Source organism: Sciurus carolinensis, chromosome 3, assembly GCF_902686445.1.
Source record: "Sciurus carolinensis chromosome 3, mSciCar1.2, whole genome shotgun sequence".
Lineage (NCBI taxonomy): Eukaryota > Metazoa > Chordata > Mammalia > Rodentia > Sciuridae > Sciurus > Sciurus carolinensis.
In genome coordinates, this window is record NC_062215.1 from 5,936,076 (window position 1) to 5,950,653 (window position 14,578).

At 51.2% G+C, this 14,578-nt stretch overlaps 2 protein-coding genes across 3 annotated transcripts; one reads left to right on the forward strand and one right to left on the reverse strand.

Moving 5' to 3' along the window:
• The first annotated feature begins 43 nt into the window (after positions 1 to 43).
• On the forward strand, positions 44 to 1,819 carry Nt5c (5', 3'-nucleotidase, cytosolic). Of its 2 annotated transcripts, none has more exons than XM_047544892.1 (5): positions 44 to 344; positions 583 to 683; positions 756 to 819; positions 1,217 to 1,331; positions 1,442 to 1,819. In XM_047544892.1, exons 1-5 carry the CDS (start codon positions 159 to 161, stop codon positions 1,624 to 1,626), a joined length of 651 nt encoding a protein of 216 aa, XP_047400848.1. In that variant the 5' UTR covers positions 44 to 158; the 3' UTR covers positions 1,627 to 1,819. The 2 variants fall into 2 exon arrangements, with proteins under 2 accessions (XP_047400848.1, XP_047400849.1); XM_047544893.1 differs by having other exon boundaries at positions 759 to 819.
• Armc7 (armadillo repeat containing 7) lies at positions 1,801 to 13,471 on the reverse strand. The gene is made up of 3 exons (XM_047544894.1): positions 13,089 to 13,471; positions 12,863 to 13,006; positions 1,801 to 3,466 (listed from the first exon to the last, which is right to left on the reverse strand). Exons 1-3 carry the CDS (start codon positions 13,177 to 13,179, stop codon positions 3,105 to 3,107), a joined length of 597 nt encoding a protein of 198 aa, XP_047400850.1. The 5' UTR covers positions 13,180 to 13,471; the 3' UTR covers positions 1,801 to 3,104.
• Between the last annotated feature and the right edge of the window lie 1,107 nt (positions 13,472 to 14,578).

Consider the following 14,578-nt stretch of genomic DNA (forward strand, 5'->3'; position numbering starts at 1 on the left):
ATTACCCTGGTCGGGCTCCGCCCACCGCTCGCGGCCCGGAAGCGGCGGGCGCCAGCGCCGCACCCCTCTTGTCCAGCGCGGTCCTCCGCGCTTCCGGCCGGTCCTGGCCTTGGGGTCCGATTCTTTGGGACACTCGAGACCCCGGCGGCCCGGAGGCGATGGCGGCGCGGCGCGCGCGGCCGGTGCGCGTGCTGGTGGACATGGACGGCGTGCTGGCCGATTTCGAGGCCGGCCTCCTGCGGGGCTTCCACCGCCGCTTCCCCGGGGAGCCGCACGTGCCGCTGGAGCAGCGCCGTGGTTTCCTAGCGCGCGAGCAGTACCGAGCCCTGCGGCCCGACCTGGCGGTAAGAGACGGGCGGGAGCGCCTGGGCTCCATTCCGGGGACACCCCATTTTTTTGAAATGAACAAAACCCCCACTTTTGCAACTGTAGTTCTCCCCGGGACAAGAACGTTCGGGAGCGTGCCCACCCTCCCCGACAAATCCTCCCTCCCAAGCTCCGGCCTGGGGAGCTTATTCGGAGTCCTCTCTGGGGCTCCATCTGCTGGAGGCAAAGCCAGGACCGAGAACTCTTATCTTGCAGGATAAAGTGGCCAGTGTGTACGAAGCCCCGGGCTTTTTCTTAGACTTGGAGCCCATCCCGGGGGCCTTGGAAGCCATGCGGGAGATGAACGACATGCCAGAGTAAGAAGGGAGGGGCGGGGACACCCGCGGGACGGCGGTGGCTTCTGCGGATCTAACTGGGCCCCTTCTCAGCAGCACCGAGGTGTTCATCTGCTCCAGCCCTCTGCTGAAGTTTGACCACTGTGTGGGTGAGAAGGTGCGGTCATCTGAGCAAATTTAGATTACCAAATCATGATTTTTGTTTTGTTTTGTTTTGTACTGGGGATTGAACTCAGGGGCACTCGACCACCGAGCTACATCGCCAGCCCTGTTTTGTATTTTATTTAGAGACAGGGTCTCACTGAGTTGCTTAGCGCCTCGCCATTGCTGAGGCTGGCTTTGAACTTGCCATCCTTATGCCTGAGCCTCCCTAGTCAATGGGATGACAGGCCTGCACCACCGAGCCACCCAAATCATGATTTTGAAAATCATTAAGAAACAGAAAATGGGGGCTGGGAGAAGGAGGAACAGTTCAAGGACTTCCACCCATAACACACCGTCTCTGGACTCGGGGTCCCTCAGGCCCCACTGACTGACTTCTGTCTCCTATACAGTACCGCTGGGTCCAGCGACACCTGGGGCCCCAGTTTGTGGAGCGAATTATCCTGACAAGAGACAAGACTGTGGTCTTGGGGGATCTGCTCATTGATGACAAGGACACCATTCAAGGTTGGACCTATTATCCTTGGCAACGTCCAGGCATCTGACCCACTTGGATTAGGCAGAGGGTAAAAATAACCAGATTACAGATTACATGTTCAATGCCTTTCCTGTCCCAGGCCTAGAGAAAACCCCAAGCTGGGAGCACATCTTGTTCACCTGCTGCCACAATCAGCACCTGGCCCTGCCCCCTCCAAGGAGACGGCTGCTCTCCTGGAGTGACAACTGGAGGGAAATCATAGAGAGCAAGCGGGCAGCTGTGCAGGGGAATGAGCTGGACCTGCAGGCGACAGTGCTGAAGTGAAGGCAGGCAGGCTGGCAGGGACTCCTTGAAGAGCCAGGTGGCCCCTGCCATGCAGCATGGAGACCGGGAACCTCTGCTTGCACAGGCCCAGCCACGCGGCATCTCCAGAGATGGCTACCCCTGGAGCACGGCAGCACTGAAACACGATGGAAACCAGCCGTCAGGATCCTTTTAATAAAAAACCTGGACTGTCTGGTCTTTTAAAATTCTTTATTTGAGAAAGGAGAGGGGCAGGAGCCCTGGGTGGGTGCAGCTGGAACAGGGGCTGGTAAGAAGGGACTTCCCTCCCTTGCCCATCCAGTGGCTCCTGCCCCTGCTTCCGCACCCACTTGAATAGCATTCCTCACCCGGCCTTTCTATGGCCATCTAAGGGGTACGCCTTAAGAGAGGCCAGGACCCTCCATTTTTCTTGAACCACAACTTTCCACTGGGATCACACTCTTCTCTCTGTTGACCAGCACTGTGGGGTGCATGCTCCTCTCTTCCTCTCTGCCTGAGCATCACCCTTTCTCTTGTGCCCCTGAAATCCAAGGGCCTGAGGGAACATCTCAGGGCAAGCCTCCCCTCCCTGACTGCTACCTGTGACAGCAGAGGAGGGCCAGGCTTTTGGCTGGGGGCTTTGGAGGAGTGAGGGGAGAAGGGCCAGCTCCCAGGGGTCCTGCCTTTATCCTGATGTGACATCACCCTCAGTGCCTTGGTCTTAATGCCTGCTGGACATGTGAACAGTCGCTGGGCTGCATCACAAGGTCCGGGGCCACATCTTCGTCTTTGAAACCTTTATATGGTACCTTCCAGACAGAAGGGCTGTGGAGACAGTTAATCCCAGGCCACAGAGTTACACAGGTCAGAGTCCACCGTGTCCAGATGGCCAGCCTGGAGACTTGAGGGGGAGGTCCTCCACAGCCCTGGAGGGAGGGGTGTGACACCTCAGCTTCCCGGGTCTTAAGTTCTTTTTCTTTTTCCTTGCAGTGCTGGGTGAAACCCAGGGCCTTGTGCATGCCAAGCACACTCTCACTGAGCGACACCCCTGCCCTGTGAGGTCCTTTCAGATGAGACTTCTCATGTCCACTTCAGAATTACTCCAGACACTCCGGTTAAGGGCTAATCTCTCGTTTCCTCAGGCACAGGCACCACTCCTAAGCCTTCATTCCGGCTCTGCTCCCCACACGCCCTCTGATTTAGAGGCCCCAGCTCTGACATGAGGGTGTGCGCCTGGAGGTGGGTATCATGGGGATAGGTCCCTTATCTCCAGTCTGCTGAGTGTCAGCGCAGGAAGACGGCACTAGCTTTGACTTCCTCCGGGTCTCAAAGTCCGGCGTCCTCACTGCTCTTGCCTTTTCATCACACCTGTTGTGCCGAAAACCTTTACCTTTAAGATGGTAAAACAGGCACCACTTTGGCAGAATATGCTCCCTTACTTCCGTGCCAGGACTGCGGTCCCCAGCAATAACAGTGCCGTGCACTGGGAGCTGCCCTGGTCAGGGTTGCTGGGGGGCCTCAGTCCTTGGCAGTGGTATACCCATGGCAGAGTGAGCCTGCCAGCTGCGGGCTTCAGCCACCTGACTTGGGGAGCAGAAGTCCTCCAGGAAGATCTGGGCCAGGTTCCGGAGCCTTGTGTTAGCAGACAGAGAGAAGCGCAGCATGCACTGGACCACAGGTGTGGAGGTCAGCTCAGGGTGGGAGCTGGCACCTGGTGAGCTCAGATACATGAGCGTGGTGACTGCAGACAACACTGTCTCCTCGTTGGGACTGGACAGGCAGTTGGTGATGAGTGGGATGCCGCCTGCTTGCAGAATGTGGTCCTTGTTGGCCCTGTCTGAGCACAGGTTGCAGAGGCCCCCTGGGGAAAAGCAAGGATGGGTTCAGACGTTGCAGCTCCTCCATCCTGAGTCCCAGGGAACAGCCTAGGCTTATGAGAGGTTGGCCCAGGGAAAAGGGATGCCAAGCTCATTCTAGGCTCCAGCCCACTCTCAAGGCTCCAGAAAGGCCTGCCTGCTAGTGCCTAATCTTTCAGAAGTAGCACAAACAGCCAGGCATGGTGGCACACACCTGTAATCCATGTCCGGAGGCTGAGCCAGGAGGATCACAAGTTCAAAGCCTCAGCAATTTAGCGAGGCCCTGTCTCTAAATAAAATATTAAAAAAGGGCTGGGAATGTGGCTCAGTGCTTAAGTGCCCCTGGGTTCAATCCCTGGTACTAAAAACAAATAATATAAAAAGGTTTGGGGATGTGGCCCAGTAGGTAAGTGCTAATAGGTTTAAAAAAAAAAAAAAAAAAAAAAAGTGGCACAAACACTCTTCCCTCTTGGTTCAGCTGGGTTAAGGGCTGATGTGCTTTCCTTAAAAAAAAAAAAAAAAAAAAAAAAAAAAAGATTCTACAATACATCCTCAGTTCAGAATGATTTTAAAGCATACATAGGGGCTGGGATTGTGGCTCAGTGGTAGAGCACTTTCCTGGCATGTGTGAGGCGCTAGGATTGATCCTCAGCACCACATATAAATAAATAAGATAAAGGTCCTTCAACAAGCAAAAAGAAAGCATGCATAAGGTGATGGTCCCATGGATGTATGTATACATGTCGAAACTTCCTGTCACCCAGGCATTTAACATTTTTCATGTCCTAATTATTAACTTTTTGTTATACTAGGGATATACTTTTTGTTATACTAGGGATTTACCCCAGGGGTGCTCTACCACTAAGCTATGTCCCCAGCCCTTTTACTTTTTAAGACAGGCTGGGCTAAATTGCCCAGGCTGGCCTCAAACTTGTGATCCTCCTGCCTCAGCCTCCTGGGTCACTGAGATTACAGGTGTTGCCACCACACTTGCCTTCATCCCTTAATTTTAAAGCATGTAAATACATATAAATCCTTAAAATGGGATGCCTTTCTTGCTGTTTTTGTAAGCCAGCTTTTATTCCTTCAACAATAATGTGAACATCTTTCCATGCCGATAAACCTGATCACAGCTATGTGGGGATTATGGAGTAACAACATGCAGTGCACCATTTAATGGATGCAATATAATTTACGAAAGAGATTTCAGCTATTTTTTTTTTTTTTTTTTTTTTTTTGCAGTGCTGGGGATTGAACCCAGGGTCTTGTGCTTGCAAGGCAAGCACTCTACCGACCGAGCTAGATTTCAGCATTTTAATGTCATTTTCATGTCTCTGTTTCTACCTTTGTGGGGAAAACAGAAAAGGCCAAAGTAAGGGGCCAGTGGTTCTGCAGCAAAGAACCCCCAGGTAGTGTGGTGAGACCCCCCAATCCCTAAAACATTCTCTCAGGTCAGGCATCTTCACCTTCGTGACGCCTTGGCTTGCCTCTTTTCTTTTCTTTCTTTTTTCTTTTTCTTTTTCTTTTTTTTTTTTGCAGTGCTGGGAGGTAAGCACTTTACCAACTGAGCTCTTTTCTTTTCTTGGGGGTCACTGTTTAGCACTGGCTCCTCAATGCAAAAACGTAACTTCCTGTGTATCCTGACTCGCTTTCTGCTAGCATGGTACCTCCTTTGGTTTCTGCTCAGTGGGGGGAAACTCTTCTCAGCCCCTTTGCATAACATGCCCAGGAGATGAGGTGACCCATCGGAGTTGAGAGTCACAGCCCACCACTTCTTCTCTGGAAACTAGCAAACAGTTGGGCCTAAAACCCAACTAAGGCATCTTCTCCTGGGTGCCTGGCCCAAGAGAGGCTCCACAAATGCTTGCTGGCACTGTCCTAAAGCAGCAGTGGGGGAGAGGTTTGCAGAACGCAGAGGGCTGGGGGTGAACCAGGAAGGCCCCCAAGGTCCTCCCCACCTGGCCTTCAGCAGCTCTAGGATCTGGAGCATGTCCGAGGAGCAGGGCCTGAGCGGTCTCCGGGGCCTGAGCAGGAGGGCAGCTGCAGACAGCCGCCCAGTACTGAGCAGGCAGCGCTCCCTGTGGTGCACCTGCAGGCCCATCAGCGTTGCCTTCAGCAGAAGTAGGGGTCATCATGCCGCTGCCATCTGGTTCTGTCTGTCCCCTATACTAGGCGCCACAAAGCAGGCCCTGCTGGCTGTGTCTGGGACACCTGGAACTGTGGGCATTAACTGAACACAGGCTAGTACGTGATGGAACCCTACAAATCTTGTCATCACAGCCCTTAATTTTAGTGGGAAAAGATGAGGCGGTTAGACACTGAGTTACTTGCCCAAAGTCCCGAAGAGAGGCAGCCCTTTGCCACTGGTATGAGAAATAGTGTCCTGGAAACCACAGGACAATTCTGTCTCAGGCAGTTGCCACGCTCAGCAGGGGCAGTGGAAATGCTCTGGCAGGCCTCTGCTTCTCAGACACACCTGTGCCATTTCTTCTGCATCTAGAGTGGGGAGCCAGCTGCCCACCCACCCCACTGTGCCTCATGGAGGGCAGGGCAATGGGGCTTATATCTGGGTGAAGTGATAAAGCCTGAGTCACTGCTGGGCTCATCACACCCAGGTGTGTATGGGGGGGGGGGTGCACTGCCACCCAGGGGATAATTAGACGGCATCTGCTGGAGGACGGGGGCAGGGAGCAGGGGGCAGGAGGAGGCCTTGGGCTGCACTGCTTCTCCTACAGAGGCCTGGGACGCCTCCAAGAATGGAGCAAGTTCCGTCAGAGCTCGCCAGCTGCTTGCGTCTAATGTGAACTTTTTGTTGTTGTTCTTTTTACATATACATGATAGTAGAGTGTATTTTGACATATTATATATACGTGGAGTGTAACTTATTCTAAATAGGATCTCAGTCTTATGGTTGTACATGACGAGGAGACTCACACATGTACGTAAGAAACATGTATCTGATTCACTCCACTGTCCTGTAGTGAACTCTGCCCCTCTGCCTGGCTGGCAGCCTCCCTCAGAGATGACGAGGGGAGTGAGGGCCAGGGGCAAGAAGGCTGGCTGAGCACCAGGATGGAGCCAGAAGACCCAGGAGAGGCCACGACCAAGGCTATTTGAGCTCCCACCCTTAGTCTACCTATGTGCAACAGGCCTGAGGAACTAAGAAAGGCTGTGGTGCAAGAACCACACCCAGGGGCCCAGGTGCAGCAGAGTGATAGAGCACTTGCATGACATGCGTGAGGCCCTGGGATCAATCCCAGCACCACACTTTCAAGAGCTGGGTGCACCAGCCTGTAATCTCAGCAGCTCAGGAGGCTGAGCCAGGAGGATTGCAAGTTCAAAGCCAGCCTCAGCAATTTAGGGAGGCCCTAAGCAATTTAGCAAGACCCTGTCTCAAAATAAAAACATAAAGGGCTGGGGATGTGGCACAGTGGCTAAACACCTCCTCTGGGTTCATTCCCTGGTATCAAAAACAACAATAACAACCATATCGAGGGAAGGAAACCAGGTATGTGAGTACATCCTGCATGATTCCATTACATTACATGATGTTCAAAAACCACTGGTGCATGCCTATGATTAGCTACTCAGGAGGCTGAGGCAGGAGGACCACAAGTTCAAGGTAAGCCTCAGCAACTCAGTGAGATCCTGACTCAAAGTAAAAAAATAAAAGGCTGGGTATATGGTCCAGTGGTTAGGGCCTCTGGGTTTAATCCCTGGTACCAAAACAAAAAAAGTAAAAAATGAAAAGGCTTGGGATGCAGATTGGGGTAAAGAGCCCCTGGGTTCAATCCCTGGTACAAAAAATACACAGACTATAGCAATCCACAGAGACAGTGGTTAGAGCTGTCATTAGATCAAGGTGGGAAGGGATGTGCAAGAACCTTCTAGGTAGAAGAAACATTCCACACCTTGATTTAGGAGTTGCTCCATGGAGGTGCACAAACCTTAATGAACTGCACTGCACTGAACTGCACTTCCAATGACTCTACACTTTTCTGTAGGCTGAGCATCCTGCAATTTCAGAAAATGGCTACAAAACAAAAGAACAAGTTCTGACTGGCTAATGAACTTGTTTTTGGACAAACAGAAAAGACAAGAAAAAAAACAGATCAAGAGGCAAAGATAGGACCCTTCTAGACATCAGAATCCATGGATACCCTGAGAGGAAACCCCAACTGCAGCCTGACATTAGAAAACTAGAGACTGGGAGAGGCCAGAAGATGAACTCAGGTCACACAGCAAGTTGGGTGTTGGTGCTGGGAGGGACAGTCTGGCCCACAAGGGGAGAGTCTGAGGGTTGTCCCAGGGATTAAATGAGGAGATGCTGACAAGCGCTTGGTCAGCACTTGGCACCCGGCTGCTGGGTGAGCCCTGCCAGGTGACCCAAAGTCTTATTACACTATGGCCCTGCCCGCTCTGCAGCCCAGTCAAAATCTTCATTGGGGTTGGGTACATGTGTTCTTGTAGTCCCAGCTACTCCAGAGGCTAAGGCAGGAGGATCACTTGAGCCCAGGAGTTCATGGCCTGGGCAACACAGACCTTATGTTAGGGTTTAAATATTAGGAGTCCCCCAAAAGCTTACATGTGAGGTCATGTAAGAACATTGAGAAGTGAAATGGTTGAGTTATGACAGTCCTAACCAAATCAGTGAATTAATCCCTTAATGGGGATTAACTGAGTGGTAACTGAAAGCAGGTAGGGTGTGACTGGAGGAGGTGGGGCCTTGGGGAACCCCAGATAAACTTTTCCTCTTCTAAAGCTGTTCTTGTCGGGGATTTTTGTCACAGCAGCAAAAAAGCTGACTAAAACACCCTGTCTCAACAAAACAAAACAAAAGAGAAAAATTGCTGGGCATGTTGGCTCACACCTGTAATCCCAGCAACTTGAGGTTGCTGAGGCAGGAGTATCACAAATTCAAGTCCAGCCTGGGTAACTTAGTGAGATCCTGTCTCAAAGTAAAAAGGGCTGGAGATGTAAGTCAGTGGTGAAGTACCCCTGAGTTCAATCCCAGGGCCATTAAACAAATAAACAAATTAATAAGGCAGTTCTTTATAGACAGATATGGCAGGTGTGTCAAAAAAGATAGAATATAGATACAGGTTCCTCACCTGTAGACTATGCAAAAAAAAAAAAAAAAAAGACATACAAATATGCTTATTTGTTTGTAAATCCTAAAAAAACCTCTGGAGAACTCTACCAAGCCACTGGTAACTGTGGCTGCCTCTAAAAAGGGTGAACAAGGGGACGGGGGCTGCAGCTAGGGGCAGAGTGCTTGCCCAGCAGGTGTGAGGCCCTGGGTCTGTCCCACCCCAGAGAGAGAGAGAGAAGGGCTACTGACGGAGTGCTGCTGTTCACTGCACACCCTTTGAACTTCATCCCATGTGAAACATTATGAATTCATAAAACATTATGAATTAATAAAACAACACAAACAGTGCTGCTTGGGCCTAGAGCTAAAGGGAAAGGGCACTGGTCCTCCCAAGTCACAAAGGGATGGTGGAAGTGGCCCTGACCCAGGTGAGAGCAGCCTGGAGCCAGCCTTGTGAGGAGGGAGAGAGGAATGGACCAGAGACTCTCATATCACCTCCTTCCTGTGATGCGATGGGAGTCTTGCCACAGGTAAATGGCTGGGGGATTTATTTTAAATGGCACAATGTGTGACCCCAGAAGCCCACTGATCACCTCAGTACTGCCACTTAGGGAGGACCTAGGGGACCAGAGCAAGCAACTCCGCTCTAAGCTTCAGTTTCTTCACCAGTAAAATGGGCAGAGAGAATTAAGTGATGTTTTTAGTGCCCCTGGCTGACAGAAGGCCACATCGGCAATCCACACATATAGAAAAGGACTGGCACATCCAGGTAGGGCTTAACAATGAGGAGGCAAGTGCCCACATGGCCAGCACGGGGGCCCTCAAGCCTCTGCACATCCCTTTCTGATCCAGTCCTCTCGTTCCCTCAGAGACGCAGTGCCCTGATCAGGGCATGAGTCTCATGTGTCTCATCATTTGCTTAACATTATGTTGGAAAGATTATTGCAGTTGCTGGGTGTGGTGGTGCATGCCTGTAATCCCGGCAACTCAGGAAGCTGAGGCAGGAGGACTGCAAGTTCGAGACCCCAAGCAACAGAGTAGGGGGGAACCACTGGGGATACAGCTCACTGGTAAAGTGCCCTGCGTTCAATCTCCAGGATAAAAGAGGAATAAAGAAAGAAAGACAAAAGAAATTGCATCTAGCTGTACATTTCATTTTCATTGCTTAATAGTATGAATAGCTGATGACATGGGTGTCCATTTTATTGTTGAATCATTCCAGTTTGGGACTGTTACAGACAATGCTGCTAATGGTGTTTTTCTGCACGCATCTGGATGTGCATGCCCCTAACCCTATGAACAAAACTGCTGGGTCATGGGTTACATCTGTCTCCCATTTTACTAAATACTATTTTCCAGAGAGGCTGTTGAGGGCTTATCTACCAACCTTTATATAAGCGCCACTACCATCTGGTGGCAGCAACATGTGTTACAGGAAATGGAAAGCAAGAAAGCCATTTATTTAAAATGAATTCTGGGAGGCCACTTAAATTTAAGTCCCGCTTAAGTAGAAAAACTGCCAAGAATTCTATGATATTCTAGGAGTCAATCAGTTATACTGGGAGCAAAGAACTCTCTCCTGATTCCTTTATATCTCCAGGTAGCATCTAGGATGATGCAGGTATATAGGGCACCTGAGAGGTGCTTTGGGCAAACATTCCCAAATGAATACCAAAGGCCACCAATGTTTTCAGCTCAGAATTCTTTCATTCAATCAATTAGTATTAACTGAAATCCTGGCTTTACATCTGGTTCCCCATAATTCATCCACTTGCCATCAGGGCATCTCTGGCTTGACCAAAGCCATCTCCCAGTGGCAGTTCCTATATGACACTGACGAGATGTGGCCCTGGGGACTGTGGGTACTACCAGGCACAGGAGGGATGACTTCCCATAAGAACTAGCTCAGGTATGTGGTGGAGGAGGTCAGGTGCCACACAAAGGACAAGGGAAGCTGATGCCCTGGGGTCTGCATATGGGTTGTCAGTTGGGTCCCCTGGGTGTAGAATCTCCCAGAACGAGGGTAGATTGGCTCTAGTCATCACTAACAGTGTGACCCTCACTTAACTTCCCTAAGTAGTTTCCTGATATGTAAAGAGGGCTCAGTACCACCTGCCTTGTAGGTGGTGACAGATTCAGAGACCTTGCAGGCAGTAGTAAAGGTGGGCTGTAAAGGTATGTGGTGTCAAGTGACCACTACAACTTTCAGGTCATTGCCAAGTGATGGAAATTACTAGAGCGAGACTAAAGCCCCAGCAGGCCCCTGACTTCTAACCTCAGCCAGGAGGCAGAGCCCTGGACCTGGAGCAGATGTCAGCCCTGCATCAGCACTGGCACAGGCACCTGCTAGCATGGTGGGCTGCAGGAACAGACGGAAGGGATCCGAAATTCTGACCCTGCCTTGCCACTAGCCAGAGGAGTCGCAGATGTCTGTGCCTCAGATACCCAAATATATATTTTTTAAGTTGTAGATGGACATAATACCTTGATTATATTTGTTTATTTTCATGTGGTGCTGAGGATGGAACCTAGTGCCTCACAAATGCTAGGCCAGTGCTTTAACACTGAGTCACAGCCCTGGCCCCTCAGATTACTTATCAGTAAAAATGAGAGACCTAAAATAAGTTCCTTTCTAGTTTTCACTACACAACCCCTGGAATTAAGGAATTCTCTAAGCTTCCTGAAACTGAAGGCTTTGAGTTTAAGTCCCTGGTCTAAACCTTTGCCCCAACTCAATGAACCCTCCAAAGCTCAGAACCCTTACTGGAAAGTGAGTGTTATAAGCACATCTACATTTAGTGTCATCTCCAGGGTCAAAGGAAATATGCACAGGAAGCATAAAGCTTGGCATAAGGTAGCTGCCACAACCAGAGCTAGTAACAGCAATGGTACCCATCACTGTACGGGCCTTGCTAGGGACTGAGTGCAGCCAGCATGTCCTATAGTCAGACTCTTTATCTAACATAGCCTCATGTGAGGCTGAGGATGAGCAGTGTGTGTGTGTGTGTGTGTGTGTGTGTGTGTGATGCTAGGCAAGAATTCTAAAGCTGAGCAACACCCCCAACACCAGGCTTCTCTTTTTCCCTATTACTCAGTGATGTTTTTCCAGAGGGCAAGAATTCCTGGAACAGATGGGTGGCTCCTTAGATAGGATATTATCTCATTCCATCTCACTTTTCGGAGGGAAGAGGAATTTGTTTACCCTCAACCAGGTTCTTGGTGAGGGCCAATAGGATGGGCTGCAGACATTGACCCTAAAAAAAGCATTATTTAATTTAATTCTCTCAACCATGCCAAGCAGTTACTGATACTGTTCCTGACAAATGATTAGGGAAGGGATATCACACACCCAGACAATAAAAAGGCAGAGCAAGGCCTGAACCTATGCCTGTGTGACTCAAAGCCCAGCTCTTGCCAAACCCACTATGCTACTTGCCAACAGACACTGGTTTTGGTTCTGTGAGCCGTGGCCAAGGACAATCTGATCCAGCGTTTCTCTCTGCTCGTTATTCCAGACCAATCCTGTTCAGGGACACTGCATCAAGTCACAGCCAGGACTGCACACTCGTTGGGTGAATCTCGCCTTCAGGTATCCCATTCTGTCCTCCTCTGCCACCAGAGGCAAAACACTCAAAGTTTCAAAGCCCCAAAGCCCAACACAGTGCTTTTTAGCAGCAGAATAGGCAACTGAAAGTGTTTCCACCCAGTGCTGGAGAGATGATGAGAAAGCGAAATGACAGCATTCACCAAGCATGCTTCTAAGTACCATTGGGACTCTCTTTTTCAGTTGTATATGATAAAACAGGAGAAATGTAATCTGCATAGGAGTGCAAGGAGGGATTTGCACAGTCACTGCACTTGGGACTGAGGCCCTAGCTCTAGTGGAAGAAACCAAAAAAAAAAAAAAAAAGAAGAAGAAGAAAGCAAGCTTGGAAAGCCCAGTCCTTTCCCAAGGACTTATTTATTTATTTTTGGGATTGAACCTCAGGGGCCCTTAGCCACCGAGTCATATCCCCAGCCCTTTTTCTTTTTTTTTTTCTTTTTTTCTTTTTTTTCTTTTTGCGGTACTGGGGATCGAACTCAGGGCCTTGTGCTTGCAAGGCAAGCACTCTACCAGTTGAGCTAACTCCCCAGCCCTCATTTTTATCTTTTGAGACTGGGTCTCACTAAGTTGCTGAGACTGGCTTTGAACTTGAGATCTTCCTGCCTCAGTCTTCCAAGTCGCTGGACCGCACCTGGTCCAAGAACTCATTTCTAACACATCTTTCCCCAGTTCATCAGGTATCTAGGAGACCAGCCTCAGGCTTACCAATAGCGAACTCCACCAAGGTCTCATTCTCTTCCGACAGAGAATCGAGGAATAAATCCACGACTTGAAGTTGTCGCAGATACTGGTAGTTGTTGGGGTCATAGGCGAAGTTGGCAAGGTTGGCGAGTACTTGCTCCTTGGCGTCTGCAAAGGGAAAGCAGCCCTGGAACCAGGCCCAGGAGGCGGTCGCGGCCCGACTCCTGAGGGTTCCCCTGGCGTCTCTCACCTTGGCTCTCGGTTTCCTGGAATTCCGTGACCAGTGCCTGCAGATACCCCAGCCGCCCGACATGGGGGTCTACCTTCGGCTTCTGGGTCATGGTCGGGGCAGTAGAGGGCTTTCGGGGAACTGGTGGGAGAGAGGGAAAGGCGAGGCCCGAAAGCCGGGGGAGAACCTCACCTGGCTGTCCACGGGTGGACAGGCAACACGTGGGTTTCTTTCCTGGGTTCAGATTCTGCAGTAACTTGAAGATGGAACTGGGATGTGAAGGATGAGAAGTTGGGTGTGAAAATCAAAACTGGGAACAAGGAGGCGGCTGCTAACTGAAGCGGGAAACACCTGCAGGACGACAGGCCAGGACTCCTGGACTCCGGGCGGAAGCCGCGCTCGACCCGCCCTCGGGGAGCGGAAGGGGCGGGGCGGCGCGCCTGGGGGCGGGGCTTCCGCTAGGTTCCGCAGTGCGCGTGCGCCATGCGCTTCCGGTCCCAGATCTTGAGCTGCTGTAGTTGATTACGGTGGAGATGTGCGCTGTTTGGATGGTGAGCGGCGGGAAGCCCTTCTCCGGCGCTTGGGAGCACGCAGGAATCGGCAGCCGGCGCGGCATAAGCACGTTCAGACTCACCACACCTGCCGTCTCGATCCTCTGGAGCGCGGGGGTCGGTTCTCTGCGTCCCCCGTAGATCTTTTGCCCTTACGGGCCAAAAAGCCAGACTACCCTTCCAACTCCCCACCTGCATCGGGACCCGAGAGGATCCGCCACCTCTGGCCAGAAATCACGGGGACTGGGTCAGTCCTAAGACTGTTTGTCAGCCAGGCGCACCGGGAGCTAGTGGGGCAGCACTGAGGAGCCCTGGAAAGCGTCTCCTTTCGCCCAGAGGTACCACTCTGGGGCTTTTGGGTTGCAGAGAGCTGGACGTTGGAGCCGTTGACCTGATTCCTTGTCAGGGATTTTCAGGAAAGTTTGTGTGGTAGGGTCTCATGATCGAGGTAATAGAGCTCTCAGGAAGGAGGTGACTTTGCCACACTTGCATGGTGCTTGAAAATGTGGTGAGGTTTCTGAGGACCGGGACCGTGTACCTTCAGCTCTGGGCCTGGCAGGAGGGCCTGCTTTAGAGCAGAGTGGCCTCCATACTCCTGCCTGCTGCGGGCCCCACCTCTGAGGTTTAAGATCCCTGTGATCAGCCTCTGCATGTTACACACCCTGAGGGCAGGAGTTTGGGTGCTCCGGTTCCCTGACTGTTCAGGGAGGGCCCAGGCCTTTTGACTTTTTCTGGGATCCTTTGCAGGCTCTGGGAAGTGCATCTCAGCTTAAGGTGGCCAGGGCTCTTCTCTGCCTCTCGCTGAGCAGTAGAAGCAAAGGCTTGGAGTTCAGGCCTGAAAGGGTGAGCCCTACCCTTCCTCCAGGAATTGTCCCAGAGCCTCTCTTGAGGGTTTCCATGTAATCAGCTGAGTGTGGGTTCTGGAGTCATATGGGCCACCCCAGTCTCCCTCTTTTATGT

Excerpts from the sequence above, each read along its gene's own strand:
- Nt5c (XM_047544892.1), top strand. The coding sequence starts at position 159 with ATGGCGGCGCGGCGCGCGCGGCCGGTGCGCGTGCTGGTGGACATGGAC. Across the intron at positions 684-755 it reads GAGATGAACGACATGCCAGA|CAGCACCGAGGTGTTCATCT; the intron begins GTAAGAAGGGAG and ends GCCCCTTCTCAG. Across the intron at positions 820-1,216 it reads ACCACTGTGTGGGTGAGAAG|TACCGCTGGGTCCAGCGACA; the intron begins GTGCGGTCATCT and ends TCTCCTATACAG.
- Armc7 (XM_047544894.1), bottom strand. The coding sequence starts at position 13,179 with ATGACCCAGAAGCCGAAGGTAGACCCCCATGTCGGGCGGCTGGGGTAT. Across the intron at positions 13,007-13,088 it reads CCAGGAAACCGAGAGCCAAG|ACGCCAAGGAGCAAGTACTC; the intron begins GTGAGAGACGCC and ends TTCCCTTTGCAG. Across the intron at positions 3,467-12,862 it reads CTTGGTGGAGTTCGCTATTG|GGGGCCTCTGCAACCTGTGC; the intron begins GTAAGCCTGAGG and ends GCTTTTCCCCAG.